Source organism: Syngnathus typhle, linkage group LG8 (assembly GCF_033458585.1).
Source record: "Syngnathus typhle isolate RoL2023-S1 ecotype Sweden linkage group LG8, RoL_Styp_1.0, whole genome shotgun sequence".
NCBI lineage: Eukaryota > Metazoa > Chordata > Actinopteri > Syngnathiformes > Syngnathidae > Syngnathus > Syngnathus typhle.
The window spans coordinates 12,032,037-12,052,860 of record NC_083745.1 but is presented as its reverse complement, the minus strand read 5'-3'; the positions used below and the strand labels follow the sequence as shown (position 1 = coordinate 12,052,860).

Sequence of the window (20,824 nt, the reverse complement as noted above, 5' to 3'; positions counted from 1 at the left end):
TCCACCCACACACGTGATATGTCGTCGCACTGTGACGTTGTTACGCTACGGATGATGGGTACTGCCATTTATGACGCGGTGAATAAGCGTCGCGGTCTTAGTTCCTGTTCAAAGGTTTGGGGTCGCAAAGAATTTTTGGGAGGAAACAAAAATATGTTTTTTTTAGATCAAATTGATAAGGAAGATGCATTATGAATCTTGTTTAAAAACATTCTCTCCCTGGAGCTCGCGCCAACTTTGGCAAATATTTTCAAAGTGCCAACGGCTCTTGCGCCGTCAAGTGTCCGCTCCGCCCTGGTTCCCGCGGTCGGCCTTAAATGACAAAAAATCAGCCTCTCCCTCTGGAGCTCGCGCCGACTCTGGCGAAAATCTTCACTTCCTCTTCCTTTTTTTGTTTTTTTTCAAATAAGGTAATTTCGAAGTGATTAGTCCGAATTTTGGAACATAATACGCCGGCCGGGTTACAATTCAATTTTGGATAAATGACTGCAAAACAACCACCGAAGGTCAATTTTTTTTTTTTTAATGCAAACATGTACAACTAACTTTTTTCCAAAATAATTCCAACTGGAGACTTGTCAGAACAAGCTACATCACCACATAGAAGTGATCATCCATCCATCCATCCATTTTCTATACTGCTTGTCTCCACGGTGGTCGCGGGCGTGCTGGAGCCTATCCCAGCAGTCATTGGGCAGTAGGCGACCTTGAACTGGTTGCCAGCCGATTGCAGGGCACACAGAGATGAAAAACCACCTCACACCGAGGGGCAATTAAAATTAAGTTTAATCATTTAAAATTCGGTCGGTCGGTAGATTAGATAGATAGATAGATAGATAGAGAGATAGAGATAGAGAGGGAGATAGATAGATAGATAGATAGATAGATAGATAGATAGATAGATAGATAGATAGATAGATAGATAGATAGATAGATAGATAGATAGATAGATAGATAGATAGATAGATAGGCCAGGCAGGCAGATAGATACTGTATTTTTTTCAGACTTTGGGTGGGGGGGTGACTTATACTGAGGAGCGACTTATTTGTGATTTTTTTCAAAGATTTTCAAAATAAAAAATAAAAACAGTGAAACCGCGATAAACGAACCGCGATGTAGGAAGGGATTACTGTAATTTGAATTTCAAGTGACGTCAGTGGCACAGCGGTTGTTTACATAAAGGACAAAGATTCAATCACGGGATACCAAAGATGACGAAGGGCCCCACGTACTACCGGCATCATTAGCGGCTTTGTTTCTAAGTGACACGGAGGACGAAGAGTTTGAAGGATTTAATGATTTGGAGTGACACAGAAGGTTTGAAAAACGTATTGCTTTTACGCACGCCCGGTCCTACTCTTTCACCTCCGTGGATGGAAGTCGGGGGCCAGCGCTCGGCCGGGTGGCTGTCTGGGGACAGTGGATAGGGCTCAGACATGGCTTTTAAGCATGCCCGGTCCTATTCTATGGAGCTCTCTTCCATCTCCGTGGCTGGAAGTACCACCTCTGGGGATGGAAGTCGACACCAGTGCTTGGGGCCGTGTGGCAGTGAACTATTTATGTTATAGTTATTTGTACTGGCGTAGCCAAGCCGGGGCGAGCCGGGGCGGCGCCCCGGTTAGGACTCCCTGCGCCCCGGTTGAAAAAAATGGACCTTTTTCGATTCTTCATTTTCATGCCGTTTTTTTCTTTCGGTCTTACACGAATGTGCTTGCGCTATTCTATGTGCGCGATGTTATCCATTCACCGTTTGCCTCCCGGACCCGGATGTTGTTTTAGCGATCAGCAAACGGCGTGGGTGATGTTCGATTTTTTTTCCTGTGGGCGCGCGCCCCTACTGGGAAAATTCCTGGCTACGCCACTGGTTATTTGCTATATTTTATTTCGTGTAGGAACTTATATATGTTTTTATCGTTACAGTTCAGTAGTTGTTGGCTCGTTGAACTATTGTTTTGTTACATAAAGAGCCGTTTACCAAACCCACGTCTTTCCTTGTACTTTGTTAATGCTACAATATATGTAGGTATATACTAGATCTGTGGAATAACGACGAGGCTGACGTCAGGGCGCACGCGCGGCGTTGTTGACAAAGGACGAGGAATTTGATTCGATGGATTTAATGATTTGGAGTGACACGGATGGTTTGATGATATTATTGCTTATATAATAGTTATTTGACCATATTCCTCACTAAAAGTGGGCGTTTCTGAAAGTACTGGTTATTTCATTATTTCTACAAAATGAATGAATAAAATAGAACATGTTATCTTTTTTAATTTGCCTTATCAAGAAATACATAAACTGCGCTAATTGATGAAAATGGACTCGCTCTTTGTGTCCTAATGTTTTTTTTCACCCCCAAATCAAAACTCAAACAACCAGACGTAAAACCAATTTTTTTTTTTTCCAAATCAAAACTCAAACATCATCCATCCAATTTCTGTATCGCTCTGTCCCCAAGGGGATCGCGGGCGTGCTGGAGCCTATCCCAGACGTAAAACCTTGCATTTTCCCTTTTGAGCAGTAGATGTCAGTGTTGTTCTGTCAAGCAGCCCAACATGCGTCTTGGCGCTGACAAGAGATTCAAGATTCAAGAGATTTTTATTCGCCATGTTTGAGCGTGCCAAACAAGGAATTTGACTTTGGTCCACAAGTCTACAAATAAACCAATAAACCTTGATCTGATTGCGCCGAAGGCAATCCAATCTTTAGTTGTCTTGGAAAACAAATCGAAGGAGTTTAGGGACACTATAAAAGTTTCTTTGAATACAATATGAGGGATGAATGAGTTGAAGCGTGTGCGTTTCACATGTCCAGAAAAGCCTCACTTGGGTTTTTCCCACTCTTTGTGCTTTATTGCGATTTGAGTGTAGCGGTCGTTATACAGAGCTGCCATCTGTCCCATGGACAAAAGTCTTTTTTATTAGCCCCTCTAACGCTTTTTATCCGATGCTTCATTACGACACGCCTGCCATGTGCTTTATTGGCTTTTTGGATGAGATTCCGGGCATGAGCGGCAGCTGCAGTCTGAACGGCTCCTCAGCTCAGCACAAATCATGCAAATAGCAACTAAGCAAGACAAATTTTACTGCACGATTCCTAGTTGGGCCTGGCAGTGCAGATTACAAATACTGGTTGATGTTACGAGCAAGATCTGCTGGTTCACCTTAGTCGTTCGACCTTCGCACTGGATTATCTCACTTGTGAAGACAAAGAGTGCACTCGTTTACTAACTAGGGGACGTTTAAACGTCCAAATTTGGTGCAAGTAGTGAGGTTGCCCGCGAGTTGGGCCTTGCAGGTGTTAATAGTGCAGCACAGAAATTTTATTGCATATTAGAAGGAACAAGTGTTGGAACAAAGAGGTGATGAGTAGCTTCATGGAGGAGAAGGCAAAGGGAGGAATGCTGAGAGGTCTTTTCATGTTTTGTGCTTTGTCAGTGTCGCGGCTCGAGGGCTGCACAGGCAACCAGCAGGACTGTTCCCGCTTCAGCTGCCGATTTTACTTGATTTAATTACGTTTGCCTTCAACTTGCTCGTATGATTTCATCTGGCGTCTTTGACACGTGTGGCCTGGCTCCGCACGCTGCCCGTCCCGCTGCCTGGCCTGACGGTCGGCGTGGAACTGAGTGCTCCTCATTTGCATTTTGTCCGTTTGAATCAAAGTCAAGCAATGACTGGAGAACAGGCACTTTTTTTCCGACGAATACTGGTCATTTTAAATCAAGGTTCACTTTTACTTTGGACAGAAAACCAAGGGGGCGGGGGTGCTCCATCAGCCTACCTGTAAGGCTGACGGGCTAATTCTCATTTCCAAGTTGGCCGTTCCCGTGAAAGACTCCAAAAGTCAGTGGTGCTTCAGCTTGGCTGTCAGCGCCTCTGTACTTGCATGTTAGTCCAAGTCCAGTGTTGCTCATCTTCTGTAGGTTGAATGATTTATTAGTCATGAATAAAATTAAAAAGCGCCAGAAGATTGAACACCTTTACATATAGTGTCCTGGTTTCTTATTCTTATGGTAATGAAGAAACTATTCGAATGACAATTATACGGTGCAAGTTCATTTGATTTATTTTTCGATCTCAGGAGCAGCATTTTCCATTGCATCTCTAAAGTGGTTCTTCTGCCCGCGTGTGTATTTGTGCGTTTGCACGTGCGCGCGTGTGTTCCAAGGTAGCTCCGCTGCCGCGTCGGCTGTGCACTTTGTAAAGCTTCTTACTGTCAGTCACACGCTTGCCACTTTGTCTGCTTGATGGCGCTCGCAGGCTTTATTGCCGCCCTCGCCTCCCCGCCGCAGCGTTTTATTAGCTCAAGCGACTCTCTTTAAAAAGTCTCGCTCGCTGTTGGGGCGCGCGCGCGAGATTTCACCTGCACTCCTACTCCCCGCGTGCTTGCCACGTTTCTCTCCAGAGACATGAAGAAGTGGAAGGACAATAAGCGCCTTAAAACATTCCATGACAATTTAGTTTCTGCTTATCTTGTGGCAGCTGTAACAAGTTGGATGTTGCCGATGACATTTTGTTTTGCGGAAGACGTGCACCTTGTGAGATGCTGAGTGCTTAGCAGAAATTGTCTTTATTACTCAGACCTCAGCCAAGGGTTCCATTTGTTTGTTTTTCCTGGTCTTCAGAGGATGACACGAAGCTTCAGTTTCCTTTGTAGACACTTGCAGACAGGGCGAAATGGGAATATAAAGCAAAATAGAGAAAGAGAAGTGACTCCAAGTCACTTGGTTTTGCCATTCCGCGTAATTGTCAACAACTTAAACCTTGATGTTGACGTGAGTGGGAACGGTCGCAGCTGAATTCCAATAATGGCCAATCACAAATTTCATTTGCGTTAGATGTAGCGCGCCAATCGCATAGTCGAGACTCGAGTCCGCGTCGTGAAAAGTGGCCACGTGGAGACTGCATCACATAATCTTAAGCAATTGTGTCCCTCGTTTGTGTTCGTGTCCCTCGTTTGTGCCCGTGAGCCACGATTCCAGACGAGGAGGACACCAATTGACAGATAGCTAAACGTCTGCCCATTAAAAATGTAGACGGCGGCGGCTGCGTTCATTATTGATGACACACACACGAACGGAAAGTCTCAATTCGTCTCTTCTTCTTATCCCATGTTGTGCGCACACACACAGTTTGATGTGTGCAAGAGAGTCATCACTTTTTCGAGATCAGTTGGCAGTTTAGCTTCTGCTCGTGTTTAAAACATGAAAGCGTCCCAATTTTGCCCTTTTTTCTTTTAAATAAGATTTTCAAAGGGAACCACAAATTAGGTATTACATCAGCTTTCACCGACCAAACACTTTGTGAGCTATTCGATTTACGGATTTTGTTTTGCAAAAACACAAAGTGAGGTGACTTGACTTCATCATTGTTTTTCCAAGATGTCTTTCTGCTAATTTTTGTTCTCGTTTGCAAGTTTGATGACAAATCTTGTAAAGAAGGCTTGTAGCTGTTTATTGCCCATCCCGGTTGATATTTTATGTTAAACTAAACATTAAAGATGTTTTTGTTTTGACAATGTTTGTTTAGCTTCTTGCTAATCCTAAACAGGCTAATGATAGCATTGGCGTTCCTTTTTTGAACACAAACAGTGGAGCCATACACGCAGAATCCGCTCACAGCAGCCAGACGAGCGCTTGAGATTGAAGGACTTAATAAAGGCTGCTTGGGAGGACGACGCGAATAAATTTATTAGGCCGGGAAATGAAACTTGTGAATTAGCAGCACTCTCTGGCTGATGGACGGACGGACAAACGGACTGAGTGGTCACTTCCTGCCACTGCCAAGAAAACAAACGACATCAAGTCGAGGAAAATAATGTGGCAATCGCGTTGTGTGCAGCCGCCTCGGCTTCTTTTGATCTAAAATGTATCGTTTCTTTTGGATTTTTTTGCTATTATATTCACAATGCATTTTACGCACACGCAAAATGTCAGTAACAATACACACACATACGCACGCACACACACACACACACACACACACACACACACACACACTTGCAGATGCATTAAATTACCACTAAAATACTTGGCTTCAAAAACTTCGTCACTCGTTCTTTTTTTGGGTCGGTTTACTTGCAGACAACTTGGTGGGTGACAGCACCTTAAACACACACTCATGCACTCACACAGACACACACACACACACACGCACGCACACACTGGCAGGGAGAAGCTGCATGGCTGGCACTGTGGCTCATGAATTAAAGAGCAGCCCTGGTCCAGGGGGAAGAAATTATTCAGGCAGATCTGCTCTCTGACAGAGGAGGTTGGGAGGGGTGTGTGTTGGGGCTGGAGAGGGAGCAGGAAGAATAGAAAAGGGAGGGAGAAATAGGAAATAAAGGGAAAAGTCCATCAATAAGGAATGCACTTTGACACAAGGCCACGTGTGTGTGTGTCTGTGTGTGTGTGTGTGTGTGCAAATGTATGTTTCTACCCAGCTAAAGTTGCTAACAGGCTGATGTTACATGACAAAGTTGTAAAGAATGCATGAAAGCAAAGCACCTTGACTCGCTTCCTATCAGTCATGACGAGCATTGTGTTCACCACTCGAGTGGGCACACTTGCTGAATGTTGACAATTGGCCGTCTTCAAAGCGTTTCTGCTTGTTTCTGATTGTAGCGAGAGAGCTTCCTCGTGTTTGGGTCCTCCTCTGATCTTAGTTCCCGGCAGGTTGCTCGGTTGTGGAACATCCTTCAACTGTAGCCCTCCAAAAGATGGATTGCAAATAAAAAGGTAACTAATAATCGGATTTGTGTCACAATGTGCCCGAGTGATTATCCTGGCAATGGAGGATGTTCAACGTGTTTCGTGTTGAATGTTGTGTGCACACCGGTTTCCAGCCCACCGTCGGACACAGAGACGAACCTTCGCAACTGTGGACTGGAGAAAGTCTCCGACTAATCTAAAAGACGGTCTCTGTGCAAAAGCCGAGGTACACCCTGAAGAAAAAGGCAAAAAATGGCAAGGCATACGTGCTAACCACTCGAACAACATGCTGCCCCACTTTTTCTTACTTTTTTTTTTGTGAAAGTAAACAACTTTCCTGACTCCTTTAGCTTCTGTCGCCATCAGCAAACGTCTCATTAGCTTCAGCATTATTCATCAATAACCCCCCTTGACCCCCCAGGTGCCCCCAATGGGGGGAACGGCAGTGTGTGTGTGTGTATGTGTGTGCATGTGTGTGTTTATGTGTGTACGTGTTGGAGGAAGACAAGTGCTGACAGTCCAGGCCTGGTGCAAGGTCAGCGTCTGTGTGTGTATGTGTGAGGGGTGTAGTGGGGTTCGACAATATACCACCTGTGTCCCCCCTGCCTTGCCCACACCCCCCCAGCCAGCAGATGCTCTGAAAGTCAACCACACACACACGCGCACACACACACACACACCCCGAGTGTTCGGCAGTAGTGGCGTGCAGAGTTATCAAAGTCAGCAAGGTTAGTGGTGTGATAAATATGAAATATGGATAAGAGCTGTTTCTTAAGCGTGCAGTTGAATGCTGAAATGGGCAACAGCACGTGAACCTTTAAAAAAAAAAACTTTTTGGTGCATTTATTTGCAGATTTGTATGAAGGTCAGAATGATGTGAGACATTTGATGTCGTGTCAGGGAAGATGGTTTAAAATTGCATCTGCTGATGAGTAGCTCGTGTGCTGTCGTAGCGTGTCCAGTCCCCCCAAATTTGAGCGCTAGATAGAAAGATAGAAGTAGCTGTCCGTCAAGCTGTACGAGCCAATCAGAACGAGCATGCGACGAACTGCTGTGGAATTGGCGCTTGCCTTCTCCATTGTGGTGGTCTTGCAGTTTTTCCCCCCTCGTTTGTTGTTGTTGTGCACAGCAGAGGCTACTAATAAAACCAAGTGCGGAAATGGAGAAAAACATGCGAATCCTGCACGCTGCATTCCTGCTTTGCATATTTGTGCAGTTGGTTCAGATTTACGCTGTATGTATTTACACCTGAAGCGAACCGCACCAAAGTTTGTTTGGAAGCAAACCAAGCACTTGAAAAAGTGGGTCTTGGTCCGTTTCTTTAATCCGCACCAGGATTCGTTTGCGTGTATTCACACCAGCACAATATTCTTCCTTTCCTGCAGCAAGACTATCTCGCTGTCTGTCTGCCCCCAGAGGTCAGTGAGCAGTAAAACGCCGCTCAATGTTCTTGGTGTTTTGATTACTACAAATTGCAACGTTATCCATCTACCTATCCGTCTGTCAGCAGGTTGGTAGACAAATCCATTCCATCAGTCCACTCGTCAGTTGGTTGCTTGGTCTGTCTGTCTTTCTGCCTCCATGTCAGTTATTAGCCCAACCGTTGGTTTCCGCAGTCGCTTGTGAAGCTGCGTGCTACGCAGCGTCGCGTGCATCACCATGCGCGGCTAATGAGCTCTGCGCGCCAATATCATCGGGCGCCACGTTGCGAATGCACATCATCAGTTCCTCTGTGCTGTTTTGGGCGCGCGAGATCGTCGGTTAGCCGCAGAGCAGCCGAGCGGAGCGTCCGTTCGCATAATCGATGGGGCACTCTGACATATTTACAATATTGTGCGCTGCTAATTGGCCCGATGGTCAAATTGAGGCCATCGCCGCCGATTGGCTGCAATCGGTCCAGGCGTCTGAGTTGAGCAAATACTCGCGAAAGAGTGTGAGCTTAGCACACGCATCGTGTTTGAGCCAGATCACACCTCATGTCAGAGTTTGTTGCTTTGTGATGAGTCATCGAACTTTGATGCCAAGCTCCGTCCGCATGCGATGAGCAAAACTCTGATTTGTACAATTCATCCGTCTGTCGAAAATGAGCCCAAAATGGTGTTCTCAAAAGAAAATGGCAGACTTCCTGTCTCGTCTTTTGGAGAGGCATGTTTTTGTAGGTCTACTTCTGATAAATGGAATTTTATGTTGCTGCATATGGGGAGCGGTCTGGCCCTGTGGATTGGCTTTTTCATCTCATCTTGTAAAAAAAGAGGAGGGCATGTGCCCGCTGAGGCCGAGATGGTCGGGAAACGAAAGCGCCCATGCAAGCGTCTGCTGTTTATGGAGCAATTAGCCGAGCAGTGGAAGCGCTCGCGATGCTATTTGGAGCAATCAATTAACAACAACGCTGAGCCGAGCCGCAGCGGAGGCCGTTGTTCGATGCCGCCGGACGGCGAGCGAGCCCACCGAGCAAGTGGCAGGCCTGCAGGCCGTCTTCGTTGTTGCTTTTTTCCCCCCTAATGGCAGCCATAACTCACGCACACGCATAAATGCAAGCGCATGCACACACACACATGCTCTCACCTTAATGGCCTCTGAAATGAATGGCCTGCAATGGGCAGCTAAACGCCGGTTGCCATGGCGATGGTGGCAATCGATCACAGCATATTGATTGGTCATCGATCGGATCCAGACAGTCAGCTGCAGGAATAGGCAATGAGGATCGTGTGTGTGTGTTTGTGTGTGTGTTTTCCAATCATTTTGTGTATATCATAGACATTCCACCGCAGTGTCATGGCCAACTATGATTGGGCCTCACACACACGCACACACCTGCACATGCGCACAAACACACACGTTCTCTTCCTCTCTGTCTCTCTCTCTCTCTCCCTCTCTCTCACGTGCGCTCTAAAATGAAAGAAGAGAAGTATGGAGGAGGGAAAAGTTCGCTCGGAAGAAAGGTCGGGAAGAAGGAAGGAAGGAAGGAAGGAAGGAAGGAAGGAAGGAAGGAAGGAAGGAAGGAAGGAAGGAAGGAAGGAAGGAAGGAAGGAAGGAAGGAAGGAAGGAAGGAAGGAAGGAAGAAGGTAGCTGAAATGGCACACGCAAGATGGAAGGCCGCCTCGGTGGGAACGAGACGAGACGCCGTTGCGTTAAGCCAGACGATGCGGCGTGACGGAAGGAAGGAAGCAAAGACGAAGATGAGCAATGGGGGGTGAGGGGTGGACGAAGAGACCAAGCGTGAGATGCTGAAGCTCCGCCAGCAGATGGTGAAGGTCCGACACACAGCTAACCTTCTGCTAGCCTGTCGGCGAAATTGATGTGCGCACACACAGGCACGCGCGCACAGAAAGTAAATAAATAGCTTTATAGTCGGCAACCGCCAAAGTGGGTCAGGCATCAAAGTAGCCAGTGGAAAAGCTGTTCGAGCTGTTACACACACACACACACACACACGTATACACACACATACATGCACGCACACACGCTTGCTTACTCCAAATTGCTACTTGAACTGTCTGCACACACACGCACACACACATGTAATTCTTGTCCTTCCTCTAAATTGCTTCACTCGTCTCTGCTCTTGGTCTTCCTTCTTACTCGAGCGCGTGCATGTGCGCACACACGCACACACATACCTTGTAAATTGCATTGCACATCCACACACACCTTGTAAATTGCATTGCACATAGCTGCCACAGCAGAGCAAATAACAGCAATCAGACTGTGAGTGCTGTGGACTCACGCGCGAAGTTGAGTGTTGTGATGCGCCGTCAACACAGTACAGGGATCACTTGAGTGTGAAACGTCTTTCCCTGTTGAAGTCTCCTCAAACCGGCTCCATGTTGCTTTTTTGTAATCAAAGTCCGGACAGGCTGAGATGTCAAAGGTGCAAATAGATGCAACTAGCTTTTGACGTTAGAAGTCAAGAGCAGCAAGTGGTCAAGCAATCAGAAGCCAGTCCAAAAGGCACAAACAGCAGCCGCGGAAAACACACCACACGTTGAAGTTCCTGGAAGTCGAGCTGCTGGAACTTTTCCAATGCTGCCCGGTGCAAGTGTTGGTGCACGCGTGCGGATTTGCTCACCGCCGCAATGATTTATTGAAGACGAGTCGCATGCTGACGGATGCGTGACTTCTTCCCCGATCGAAGTGACTCCGGGAACGTCTCCTTCTTTTCTGGGCCCTGCTACACGCACACACGCGTGCGTGTGCACTGCACTTCAAGCGGCCAGAAAAGCGTGCCTAGCCAAATTATTCCATCAAAGTGAACTGATTCCCAGGAGTTCATTTAATGGCGTTTGTCTTGTTTTCAGGATTTCTACCGATTTTTGATCGTTTATTATTGCTGTGCCAATTGAATTATTATTATTTTTTATGAATTGATGTATTTTAGCAGTTCTTGTTAAGGCATCTTCTGATCATTTCTGAGCTGCAGACGTTTGCTTCATCTAGCAGCTAAACGCTGCTGTGGCAACTGCATATGTTATATGCATATATGCACCCCCCACCATTTTTGCAATGATTTCTCCCACAAACCATTGACAAAGCCCCCCTGGTTGGTGTGCATGCATTTACGCACACGCAGACCATTCCAGCCAAATGAGAGTCATTCAACTAAATGTCCCTGCTGACGACTACAGCTGCCTCGACAAATGTGCATGTGTGTGTGTGTGTGTGTGTGTGTGTGTGTGTGTGTGTGTGTGTGTGTGTGTGTGTGTGTGTGTGTGTGTGCGCGTGCGAGTGCGAGTGCAACTCACTGATAGCCAGCTGTCCGGCTGTCCCTTCAGGTAATGTCACGCTTGACAAGAGAACGAGGGTTAGAAAAAAAACGAAAAAAAAAAACATTTATTACTACTTCCATCATGTTTGCATTAATAATCCCAGTGTGTGTGTTTTAAATGTCATTTTTCCCTTGTCTTTTCAATTTGATGGTGATGTCACAATTTAGCCTTTTGAGCATGTGATGTTAATTTTGTGCAGTGCAGCCATGGTAGCCTTTTCTTTCCTCTTTTTTTCCTTCAGCGATTAACCTCCTTCTCGCAAACCAGCCTGTGAGCCGAAAGTGCGAATCGATGGCCCCACCTCAGCCGAGGCGCTCCGGGTAGGTTCCACTCGTTCTCATCAAAATGTGCGAATGGGGACGGACAGACTCACCGAAACGAAGCTGACTCGGGAGACCGATTGACAATCACGCTCGCGCCCAGTTGATGACTGAGCGCGGCGCATCCCAATGATATCTCGCTCGCTCGCTTTTTCAGGATGGAGGCCGCAAGTCGGCCAAAGTTGCCAAACATCAAAATAGAATTCAAGGCCACTTGATCTGAACATCGCATGGCGTGAGCGCCAAATGCGACACGTTGAAACACAGCACAGATCCTTCGCCACAATCTCATCATGCAAAGATGCTTCATTAGGCCCTTGGGAAATTCCAACCAGTGGATTGATGCATTATTGATGACGATGATGGTCGGAGGAGGCAGGATGCTCCATTTTTAAGGCCTCTAACAATCCCTTTTATTTACGTTTGGCGGGATGCGGCCTTTCAAGGCCTCAAACAAATCTCTGCTGTTAGAATTAGTGTGGCCCTTGTAACTTTGTTTGCGGAGGGGGGCAACCTGTTCAAAATTGGTGCTGCCATGAAGGGTGCTGCCAAGCCCTACCGGGAGAAAAACAAACTTCAGTGTCTTGCTCAAGGGCTCTTGGACATGATCACCAGGCTTGAGGATTAAACCCACCACCTATTTTTATTTTTTTTGGAGGTGTGTGGGTACACTTCATCTGTTTTCTTGTCGTTATTAGAAAGGAGGCGTAGACTTCTCCCAAGCGCTTGCAAGCATGAACAACACATTTGTCCAATTGTGTCATCAGGCGGCCATGGATGGAATGCCCGACCCTGGATTGAAACCCTAATCTTCTATTAAACCTGGATTTGAACACTAATCATTGTTTATTTGAATCTCTGACCCTTTGCAAGAGTCCCAATTTGATACCATCATTTGAAAGCTTGACCCTACTCTGAAACCCAATTCTAAGTTTGTCACCCTCATTTGGATCCCTAAACCTAGTTTTAAAAACCAGTTTGAAACGCACATTTTAAAACCTAACCCTCATTTAGAATCCTAATTAAAAAAAACAATTTGAAACCCTACATAGAAACTAACTGTAATGGGCCTATGTTGAAACCTTGTCCCTCTTTTAATACCGTGTTTTGAAAGTCTCACCCCATTTGAAACTGCCAATTTGAAAGTGTCACCCAGGTTTGAAACCTTAACCAATCAATGAATTCATCAAGCCCATTGGCCCAGTCTTACACTGATGAAGCGGCTCAAGTGCTGAGTCCATAGATGGACTGCTGCCCAAATTGAGCTCCGGCTCCCACCAGTATTCAGTTCTGCCCTTCAAAGCAAGCAAAATGGAGTCAGCCCATTCAGGTTCTGAGTAGCTGCAGTGACTGCAAAAAAAAAAAGGAAAAACTTGGAAGGCGCTTTTGTTGCTCATCAACAAGCCGCAGAGGCCAAACTACGATGCATTTCTTCTTCTTGACTTGATGCTCATTTATCGGCGGAGGGTCACGCTTGCTCCTAGTGGCAACTCGCACAATGCGCAGGTAGGACTGCTCGGCGTCATAATTTGGATGAAAAATTACAATTTGGCAAGCTCAGCACTTCCACGTGGCCGCATTGTCTTTGACGACGGCCCTCTCCCGTTTGCCCTCATGTTTGTCTTGCCCATCTGCTTGCCACCAGACAAGCCCGTTTCTTCTTCTTTTCTCGCCACGACTTGAGGAAAACGGACAAATGTCACCTTTTCTTGAATCCTAAAACAAGCAAACAAATAAGAAATTTTATCTTCACGCCGGGAGGCATATTTCTAGCATTCTGGCTTGAATGTCACAGCAATGCTTTCTTGCACCTTTAAAAGGTCACTCCGGCAAAATTGTTGGTGAGCATTGATTGGCCGTGCACACGCACAAACACGCCTGTACACGCACGCACGCACACCCACGCATACCCACACATACGAGAGACATGGGTGGGCATGGAGACATAAGGTGAGGTAAAAGCCACGAGTGGGTCCAGCCGTAGTTTGAAAGTTGAGATTGAAACCTTACTTTGAAGCCATTCAAAACGCCAACCCTAGTTTTAAGGGCTACTTTCAAGCAGAGGTGGGCATCCCACCTGTCAAATTGATGCGATACTCCGTCGATCCGCCACCAATGCCATCTTGCGGAATGATCGAAAGGTCAAACAGATTTTCGCCCGTCAGTGTCACTAAGCGGGGCAAGTGCCGTGGACGCTTTCAGTCCGTGACTGACAGACGCCCTGCCGCCCATTTTACTAACAAATGATGAGAAATTCAAAAAAACAAAAGTGATTTTTCTTCTTTCTTTGTTACTGTGTGCAAAAGTCAAAACAAGACCAGAAGTCTACTGCTTTATTATTCATGTTTTATTTCAATGTATCCTTTTCTAAGACAATCGCATCAATAACATCTTTACTATTTGCTCCGAAGTGGTTTCCTTTGAAGTAGTTTGAATTCTAAGTCATCATCACGAGTAGCATCAGCACATAGTCTAAAAAGTGAGTCTCATTCAAGTGAGGTGGTCTACAAAAATACATCCAGGCAGAATTTTTTTTTTCCTCCACAAGTGATGGTCGAAATCTTTTCCTCGGTTGGGAGTCCCAATAATTTTGAACATCTCTTGTGAAATGAAGATGATGGAATTTTATTTTCGTGCAATCGAGTGGCCAGTTTGAAATGTAAAGTGGGGGTGGGAAAGGACCACAGCTGGGTGTCGCGCTACATGGCTGCTTGCACAGCTGAGGCTCGTTTGGAAATGTTAACAATCGTTCACTCATTCTCTACTCTGACTTTGACTGTATTCATTATTTGTGCCACGGAGTGAATGAGCATAGCCAATGACTTGAAAGTCTTTGAAAATGGCAACTAGAACAACAGCTGCAAGGGCAAGGCCGCCGGGTGGGGGGGCGCCAGGAGGGCCGGGTGGTGTTGACTCAGCATGGGGTGAAAATCCGTCGCCAGGGGATATGGTGCATCCAGGAGATGGATGGCGGGCGAGGCCAAGAAAGATGGCGGAGGCGGCGGATTCAGCCCTAGGGGCTGGGGGGCCAAAGCCGGCAGCAGGTAAGAAGGGAGCGGCAGTGGTGGGGGCAGGAGGGAGACGTGGTGCTGGATGACGGTGCGATGGAAAGAGAAGGAGGAAGCTGACGGCGGTAAGAAGACAGGAGCTTGGAGGCGGAGGCACCCCGGCGGGAGCCCAAGGGGGAAACGTGGACTCTTATCTGGGGGGACGGGATCCGTCGTCCGGACTTCCCAACACCTCCTGCCGCCATGCTCGTCCTTCGCCTTGTCCTCACCACGCTGGCCGCCCTCGCTGGGAGCTGCTTTGGGCTCTGAAAGGGGGGCGTCAATGACTTGAGCATTGACGGAGTCACGACACGGATGGTACCCGTAAGGTGCAACACAGGTAGAACTAAACGATTGGCTCTCCTGACACACTCGAACCCGAAGCCTCTCCGGTGACAAGTGCCTCGGATTTGTCTCCTGGCTGCTGAGTTGGCGTTTGATGACGTCATCATGAGCGGCGTCCTCAGGAGGCGTGTCCACAACTTTGTCGTCGACAGACTGGACGGCGTTGGCGTTAGCATCCTGACATATGTGAGTTGTCCTGTCAGGGGAGAAGTGGCTTGGATTCATCTCCTTACTGCTTGCTTCACTTGTTGAGTCCAAAGTTGTTCCCAAACCAAAGCCTATGACTCTTTTGGTTTGTTTTGGTTCTCCTTTGTGTTTCTTCCCAGTGCAGGTTTGCGGACACTCTGTGGACTTCCTCTTGTCGCCACCTCTCATTTCCTGTGCAAGATCTTTGCCGGCGAGTGTCACGTTTGCGCATGCTGACGGAACGCTCGGCTGCCTTTCTGTATTTTGTGCCTCAAAGGTGCAAATACTTGGTGCGGCCGTTTGTCGGTGAGCGCACGCTGGGCTGTCAAAGGAAAGGGGGATGGGGCTAATCACTGCATCGCACGCCGCTTGGGTGTCTGAAGACGGCGCGAGATGGATTTGGCGCCGACCCGCTGCGTCTCGGCGGGGGGACAAGACGCTGCTAATCGTCGCCGCACACACTCTCGCCTCCTGAGCTTTTATCTCCCTCGGATTCCCGCGGCCCTTATCTTGCGGCCCTCGCTTGTCTCCGTCTCCATGTTTGTGCTCCGGCCCCGTGTCCGTACCGGCGGGGTGGGCCGTAATTGCAGGACGGTGTGGTGTCTGAATAGCGGGGCTAATCGCGGCGTTACATGCTGCACCCCCGCAGAGGAGCTTTGTGAGCGCGGGACCCCACCCGGAGGAGGATTGTTGGCACCGATGTGGGCCGGCGCCAACCGCGTTCACCCGCTTCCGATTACACTTATTTGCGGAAAGAGGACATAATAGCACGTGGTTCTCGGTGAGCCACTGCTCCCGCCTCCCCCTCGGACTTTTTGCTGGGCCTTCGAGCGTCCGCCGCGCCGCTGGATGACTTAATAGCCGCTTTTTCTGGCTCTTCTCTGTTCCGCTGTCATCTCTCGCCATCTCATGGAGACCATTCATTATCTTCCTCTTCCTTTGCTCTTTCCTTTTCATCTCCTCTCTTCTTTTCCTTCTCCCCCTCTTCCTCAGCCCTCCCCTCTTCTTCCTTCTCCTCCTCAATCCACCTTTGCCTCGGCGCACCACTTGCAGGGGATTTCCCGCCTGTCCTCCTCCATTCTCATCTGGACTTTGATCTGACTCAGCCTGGCCTCCTCCCCCGCCGCTTTCCGGCTTCTGTCGGCCGCCGGCATGTTTGATCACTGACGGGCGCCCCGCTTCCCCGCTGCCGTCCGCGTGCGCTCGGAAGTCGTACAGCAGCGGGTTGACGCTGTAGGAGAGCGAGGGCGATGTCTTGGTGTAGCGGACCATCTCCGTGGGCCACAGCAGGACGCGGCTGCCCTGGCGACTCAGGACGGGACAAAAGGGTTCTTTGGGCCGACCTAGAGGAGATCCCGGCGATTGTTTCGGACTCGGGTCTTTGGCTTGGTTCTCTATTGCTGCTTGCTGGAGCTCAGCCAGAGTGGAACCATGTAGCTTTCCAACAAAATACGTTTTGTCAGAGGTTTCAAAGGCAGGACTTTGAGACTCCAAAAGTGGCGGCGGTGCTCTTGTCACGTGATCTTCAGCTGCATTCCCACTTCCATGGGCCGATTGGGTTCCAGTGCCTCTCTGACCAGTTCTTAGGGTTCCAATCCAACCATCGTCACAGTCTTGGGTGGTTCCAGCTCTACGTGCGCCGCCGTCTTGGGCTCCCGTCTTAATGTGATTGTCACCCGGGTCTTCAGCTCCAGTATCACGAGCAACGATGACTTGGGATCCATCTTGCTCTTGGGCTGCATTGCTGCATCTTGGAATGATTTGGACCACTGTCCCACGTTGACAAGCAACTTGGGCTCCAGTCTTGAGTCTACCGCCATTTAGGATGGCTCCAGTCCCAAGTCCATGAGTAACTGCAGCTTCAGTTCCACTCCGACCAGTCTTCTTAGTTGTACCCCCTTCACTGTTTTGGGGTCCCATGACACTTATTAGTTGAACTCCAGTCCTATTTTGGGTGGCTTCAGTTGTAGTCAGAGTTTGACTACAGCCCTGGCCTCTCGCACCAGCTCCTGGCCCACCATCACTACCAGTTCTACTTGCAGCCCCATCTTCAGCTCTTGTCCCAGTTCCTCCAATTGTACTTGGACCGCTGGTCTGAGCTCTTATCCCACCTCCTACATTGACTCGGTCTCCTGCGGCGCTTTGGCCTGTTACTTGGGCTCCACCATTGATTTGGACAGCTTCGGTTCCACACCCCCCACCACAAATTTGGGCTCTAAGCCCACTTGCACCTCCATCTTGGGCTCGTGTCCCATCTTCAGTCCTACTGCCAGCAGTGTTTTGGGCTCCTCTCCCACCTCCCACATGCACTTGGCATCTGTTCTGATGGCGGTGGTTGCATAAAGACAGCGTGGCTTTCGTCTTGTCATCCAGCTCGCCGGTCAAGCGTGTCGTCGAGATCTGCTTTCGAGCAACTTTGTTGTCCACTTGTTGCGTCGTCTCGTCGCCGTCTCGCGAGCTCCGCCCGGCTTGGATGAAGACAGCGGCCGACTGGTGCAGAAGAAGGCAGCTCCTTTTAGGCAGTGAGAAGCAAACCGGGCGCCCCCTGCTGGCGACGTAGCCTTTGTTTTCACTGTCAGCGGGGATGTTATTGGCTCTAATGGTGTCGCTTAAGAAACCGGGGGCCCAAGGGAGCTTGTTAAAGGCACCGCCTCGGCTCGTGTGCCCGTTTGTGCTCGTGATGTCGCCAGGCGTAATGGCGTGAGCGTTCCCTCGCTGGTACGGCCACCGCGTGTCGCTCACGAGTCTGCTTCTTAGCGTGGCATCCACGGGAAGGAGCAGTGAGCTTTGAGGAGCTGTAGAGAAGAAAAACAAAGAGAGCTGTCAGAAAAGGCGCAATGAATGTGAAGAGGAGCTACTGGGCAAGGATTCAGCAATGTTACTGCAAGGCTTCACGTTTGTGGCTCATCGCGCATCACAACCTGATTTGTGCGCGTGGGACGTGCTTGGGAAAAAGAAATAAGCATGCTAATGAATGTCAGGCTTACTTCAACGTGTTTTTCTTTTCATCCGTTTGTGTCGCTCTGTTTTGCGCCTCCAGCATTGGTTTGCCGACTGCAGCGTTTATGGCCGACTTCTTCCTACACCTCCTTCTTTCTGTCCTCATTCCAACCGCCCCCTACGTTCTACATGCTCTTCCTCTTTCGTGTTGTCCTTCACCTCGATGCATTTCTTTCTAACAAAGTTTGTGAGGTGAAAATTTTTGCGCAATTGTGTGCTGCTGAGGTCTTTTTTGAAACACATCCTTTGTTTATTTTTTATTTTTTACCCAGACAAATGAGTCAAAAAATGTTGCCTCAAATGTGAACAAAACAACTTCAGTGTCACTTTATGAGGTACACAATTAGAATAATATTCATTCAGTGCAGGAGTGGGAAACATTTTCTTGTGATTCAATTTCCAACGATGTATCTCTTCTATAGTTTGTCTCAGTTTTTACACATCTGCTGTTTTACCATAAAAGCAATAAAAAAAAAAGCATTAACCCTCCCGGGCTGCTCGGCAACATGTGTCAACATATGGGTCAGCCTATCAAAATAAAAGCACACACTATTATACACGCTTCCACACAGTTATTTAACTGCTACACTGCACTGGCATGCTTTTATTTTGAAGAACTGACTTTTGAACCGGCTATTAAGGCCAATGTCGCCCTAAGTGTTGCCGAAGCAAGCCATATTTATGATTGCCTTGACGCGGTGAAGGCTTTTGTGTTTGTCTTAATATTTTGGGTGAGCCGGAATTGGGTTGACACGATTTTCAGTGGAAAATAATGTTTTGGATTTTGTTCGATTGAGACTTTCTGGAGGACAAGTGTGAGTGTTGTGAACTGACAAGTGCTTGATCAGTGATGGCCCACTGATGAAGCAACGGCCTCCGTCAAGTATGGACGTGAGCCTAGTGGTTGAGGAACACTTGCTTACCACTCGCCAGGGCGTCGTCGCCATTGTGGACGTGGCTATCGCTCCACTTCTCCATAGCAGTTGCCGGTTCCACTGCCACGGTTGTGGAGCGGAACATGGGTCCGCAACCCGGAGCGCTAACGGGAAGGCAGAGGAGGAGAGCAAAAGCCTCAGATCAATGTGGTCACGCCCGATCGGCTCTACGGCGGACGTGCCGAAATGCAACTTTCTCCTTTTTGGGATTGAACACCACTTTGACAATGCAGCACAGGACTCTAGCGACATGCACATCTGACCAGATCGGGTCTGAGTCTGAGATTGTGTACAGTTTTGCATGTCTTTTCTGCACTTGTTTGGCTTTGTCAACCCGTGTTGCCAAAAAAATGCAAGTGATCGAAATCAGCGAAAACACCAAATTGTTCCCAGGAAGTTGATTGCTCTAATTACATCTTTGTGTATGTTTGTGATTGGGATCAATTGCATGTTTGGCTTGCAACTGCGAATGATTCGTACGAATGTTTGTGAGTCCAGTCCACGGATACGGATGTTATAGTCTTTGTGACAATGTGCTTCTTTTTTTCCCAGGACATGAAGTGTCGAGGCTGCGCCGTATTGTAGCGCAAAGCTCCTTTGAAATTCTTGCCTTCATGCATGGATTGAAAGGGGTTGATGTGGTCCCGAGGGCCCACTTTCTGGGAAAGGCTGGAGTTCTTGTTGCGTGGGCGTGCGCCGCTTGCAACTCGCAGCTCCGGGGGGGGGTTAGGGTTAGGTGGGGGGTGCTTCACGGCCGCTCGGATCATATTTATATCATGTTAAAGAAACATTAAATGCATAACTTAACTCTTAAGCGATACCCATTGGCAAGGTTTTTATGTACGTATGTGATGTACTAATGTATTTTGAAAGTCTATTGATGCAAGCATTGGCCACGTACGTGGTTACAACCATACAAGTTCAGTCCGGCTTGCAAGTTGTACAGCGTATTCATTACGTGCGCACGTCAACAAAATGTTGAAGGTGAAACTCTTGTCAAGCGCTCACCAGTGCTCTTCTGCTTTGTCCTCGTGACGGTGACGACCATGTTGCTGCTGCTGCCGTAGCGTCTTCCTCAGCGTGCGCTCCTCCCTGCGCCTCCTCTGCCTCCTGCAGGCCAACGCTCGGTAGAACTCGCGATGCTTCAGCTCCTTCAGGCGCTGAAATTGCATTGCTTGTATTAATTTGATGACATCATCATCATCATCCTCATCATCACGCATGGCATCCATGATCTCATTCATGATCTCTTTTACTATGTGTGTGGGGTGTGTAGCGGGTGGAACACAAGTGTGTATCTAATCGTGTGTGTGGCCGCAGTAGTTTGTAAACGGCAAAGCCTTTATCCTCCCTGTGGAAGTGTGAATGTGTGCGCAAGTGTCAGCTTTAGAGGAGTCCAGCTTAATTCCGGCACTGAGCGGTCTGCAGCGCCAAGATAGTGACACACGCTCGCAACAACAACAAGGAACACTAGATCATATTACCTCATAAGGAGCATCAAAGAAAAAATTA

At 48.1% G+C, this 20,824-nt stretch overlaps 1 protein-coding gene across 1 annotated transcript in view; it reads right to left on the bottom strand.

Moving 5' to 3' along the window:
• Positions 1 to 14,135: 14,135 nt before the first annotated feature.
• The window catches only part of LOC133157994 (uncharacterized), a 45,598-nt gene continuing 38,909 nt past the window's right edge, over positions 14,136 to 20,824 (bottom strand). The window contains exons 5-7 of the mRNA XM_061284727.1: positions 20,321 to 20,472; positions 19,301 to 19,416; positions 14,136 to 18,172 (exon numbers count right to left, since the gene is read on the bottom strand). Of these exons, the coding sequence (XP_061140711.1) occupies positions 14,646 to 18,172; positions 19,301 to 19,416; positions 20,321 to 20,472 (3,795 nt within the window). The 3' untranslated portion in view covers positions 14,136 to 14,645. The remainder of the gene's footprint in view (positions 18,173 to 19,300; positions 19,417 to 20,320; positions 20,473 to 20,824) is intronic.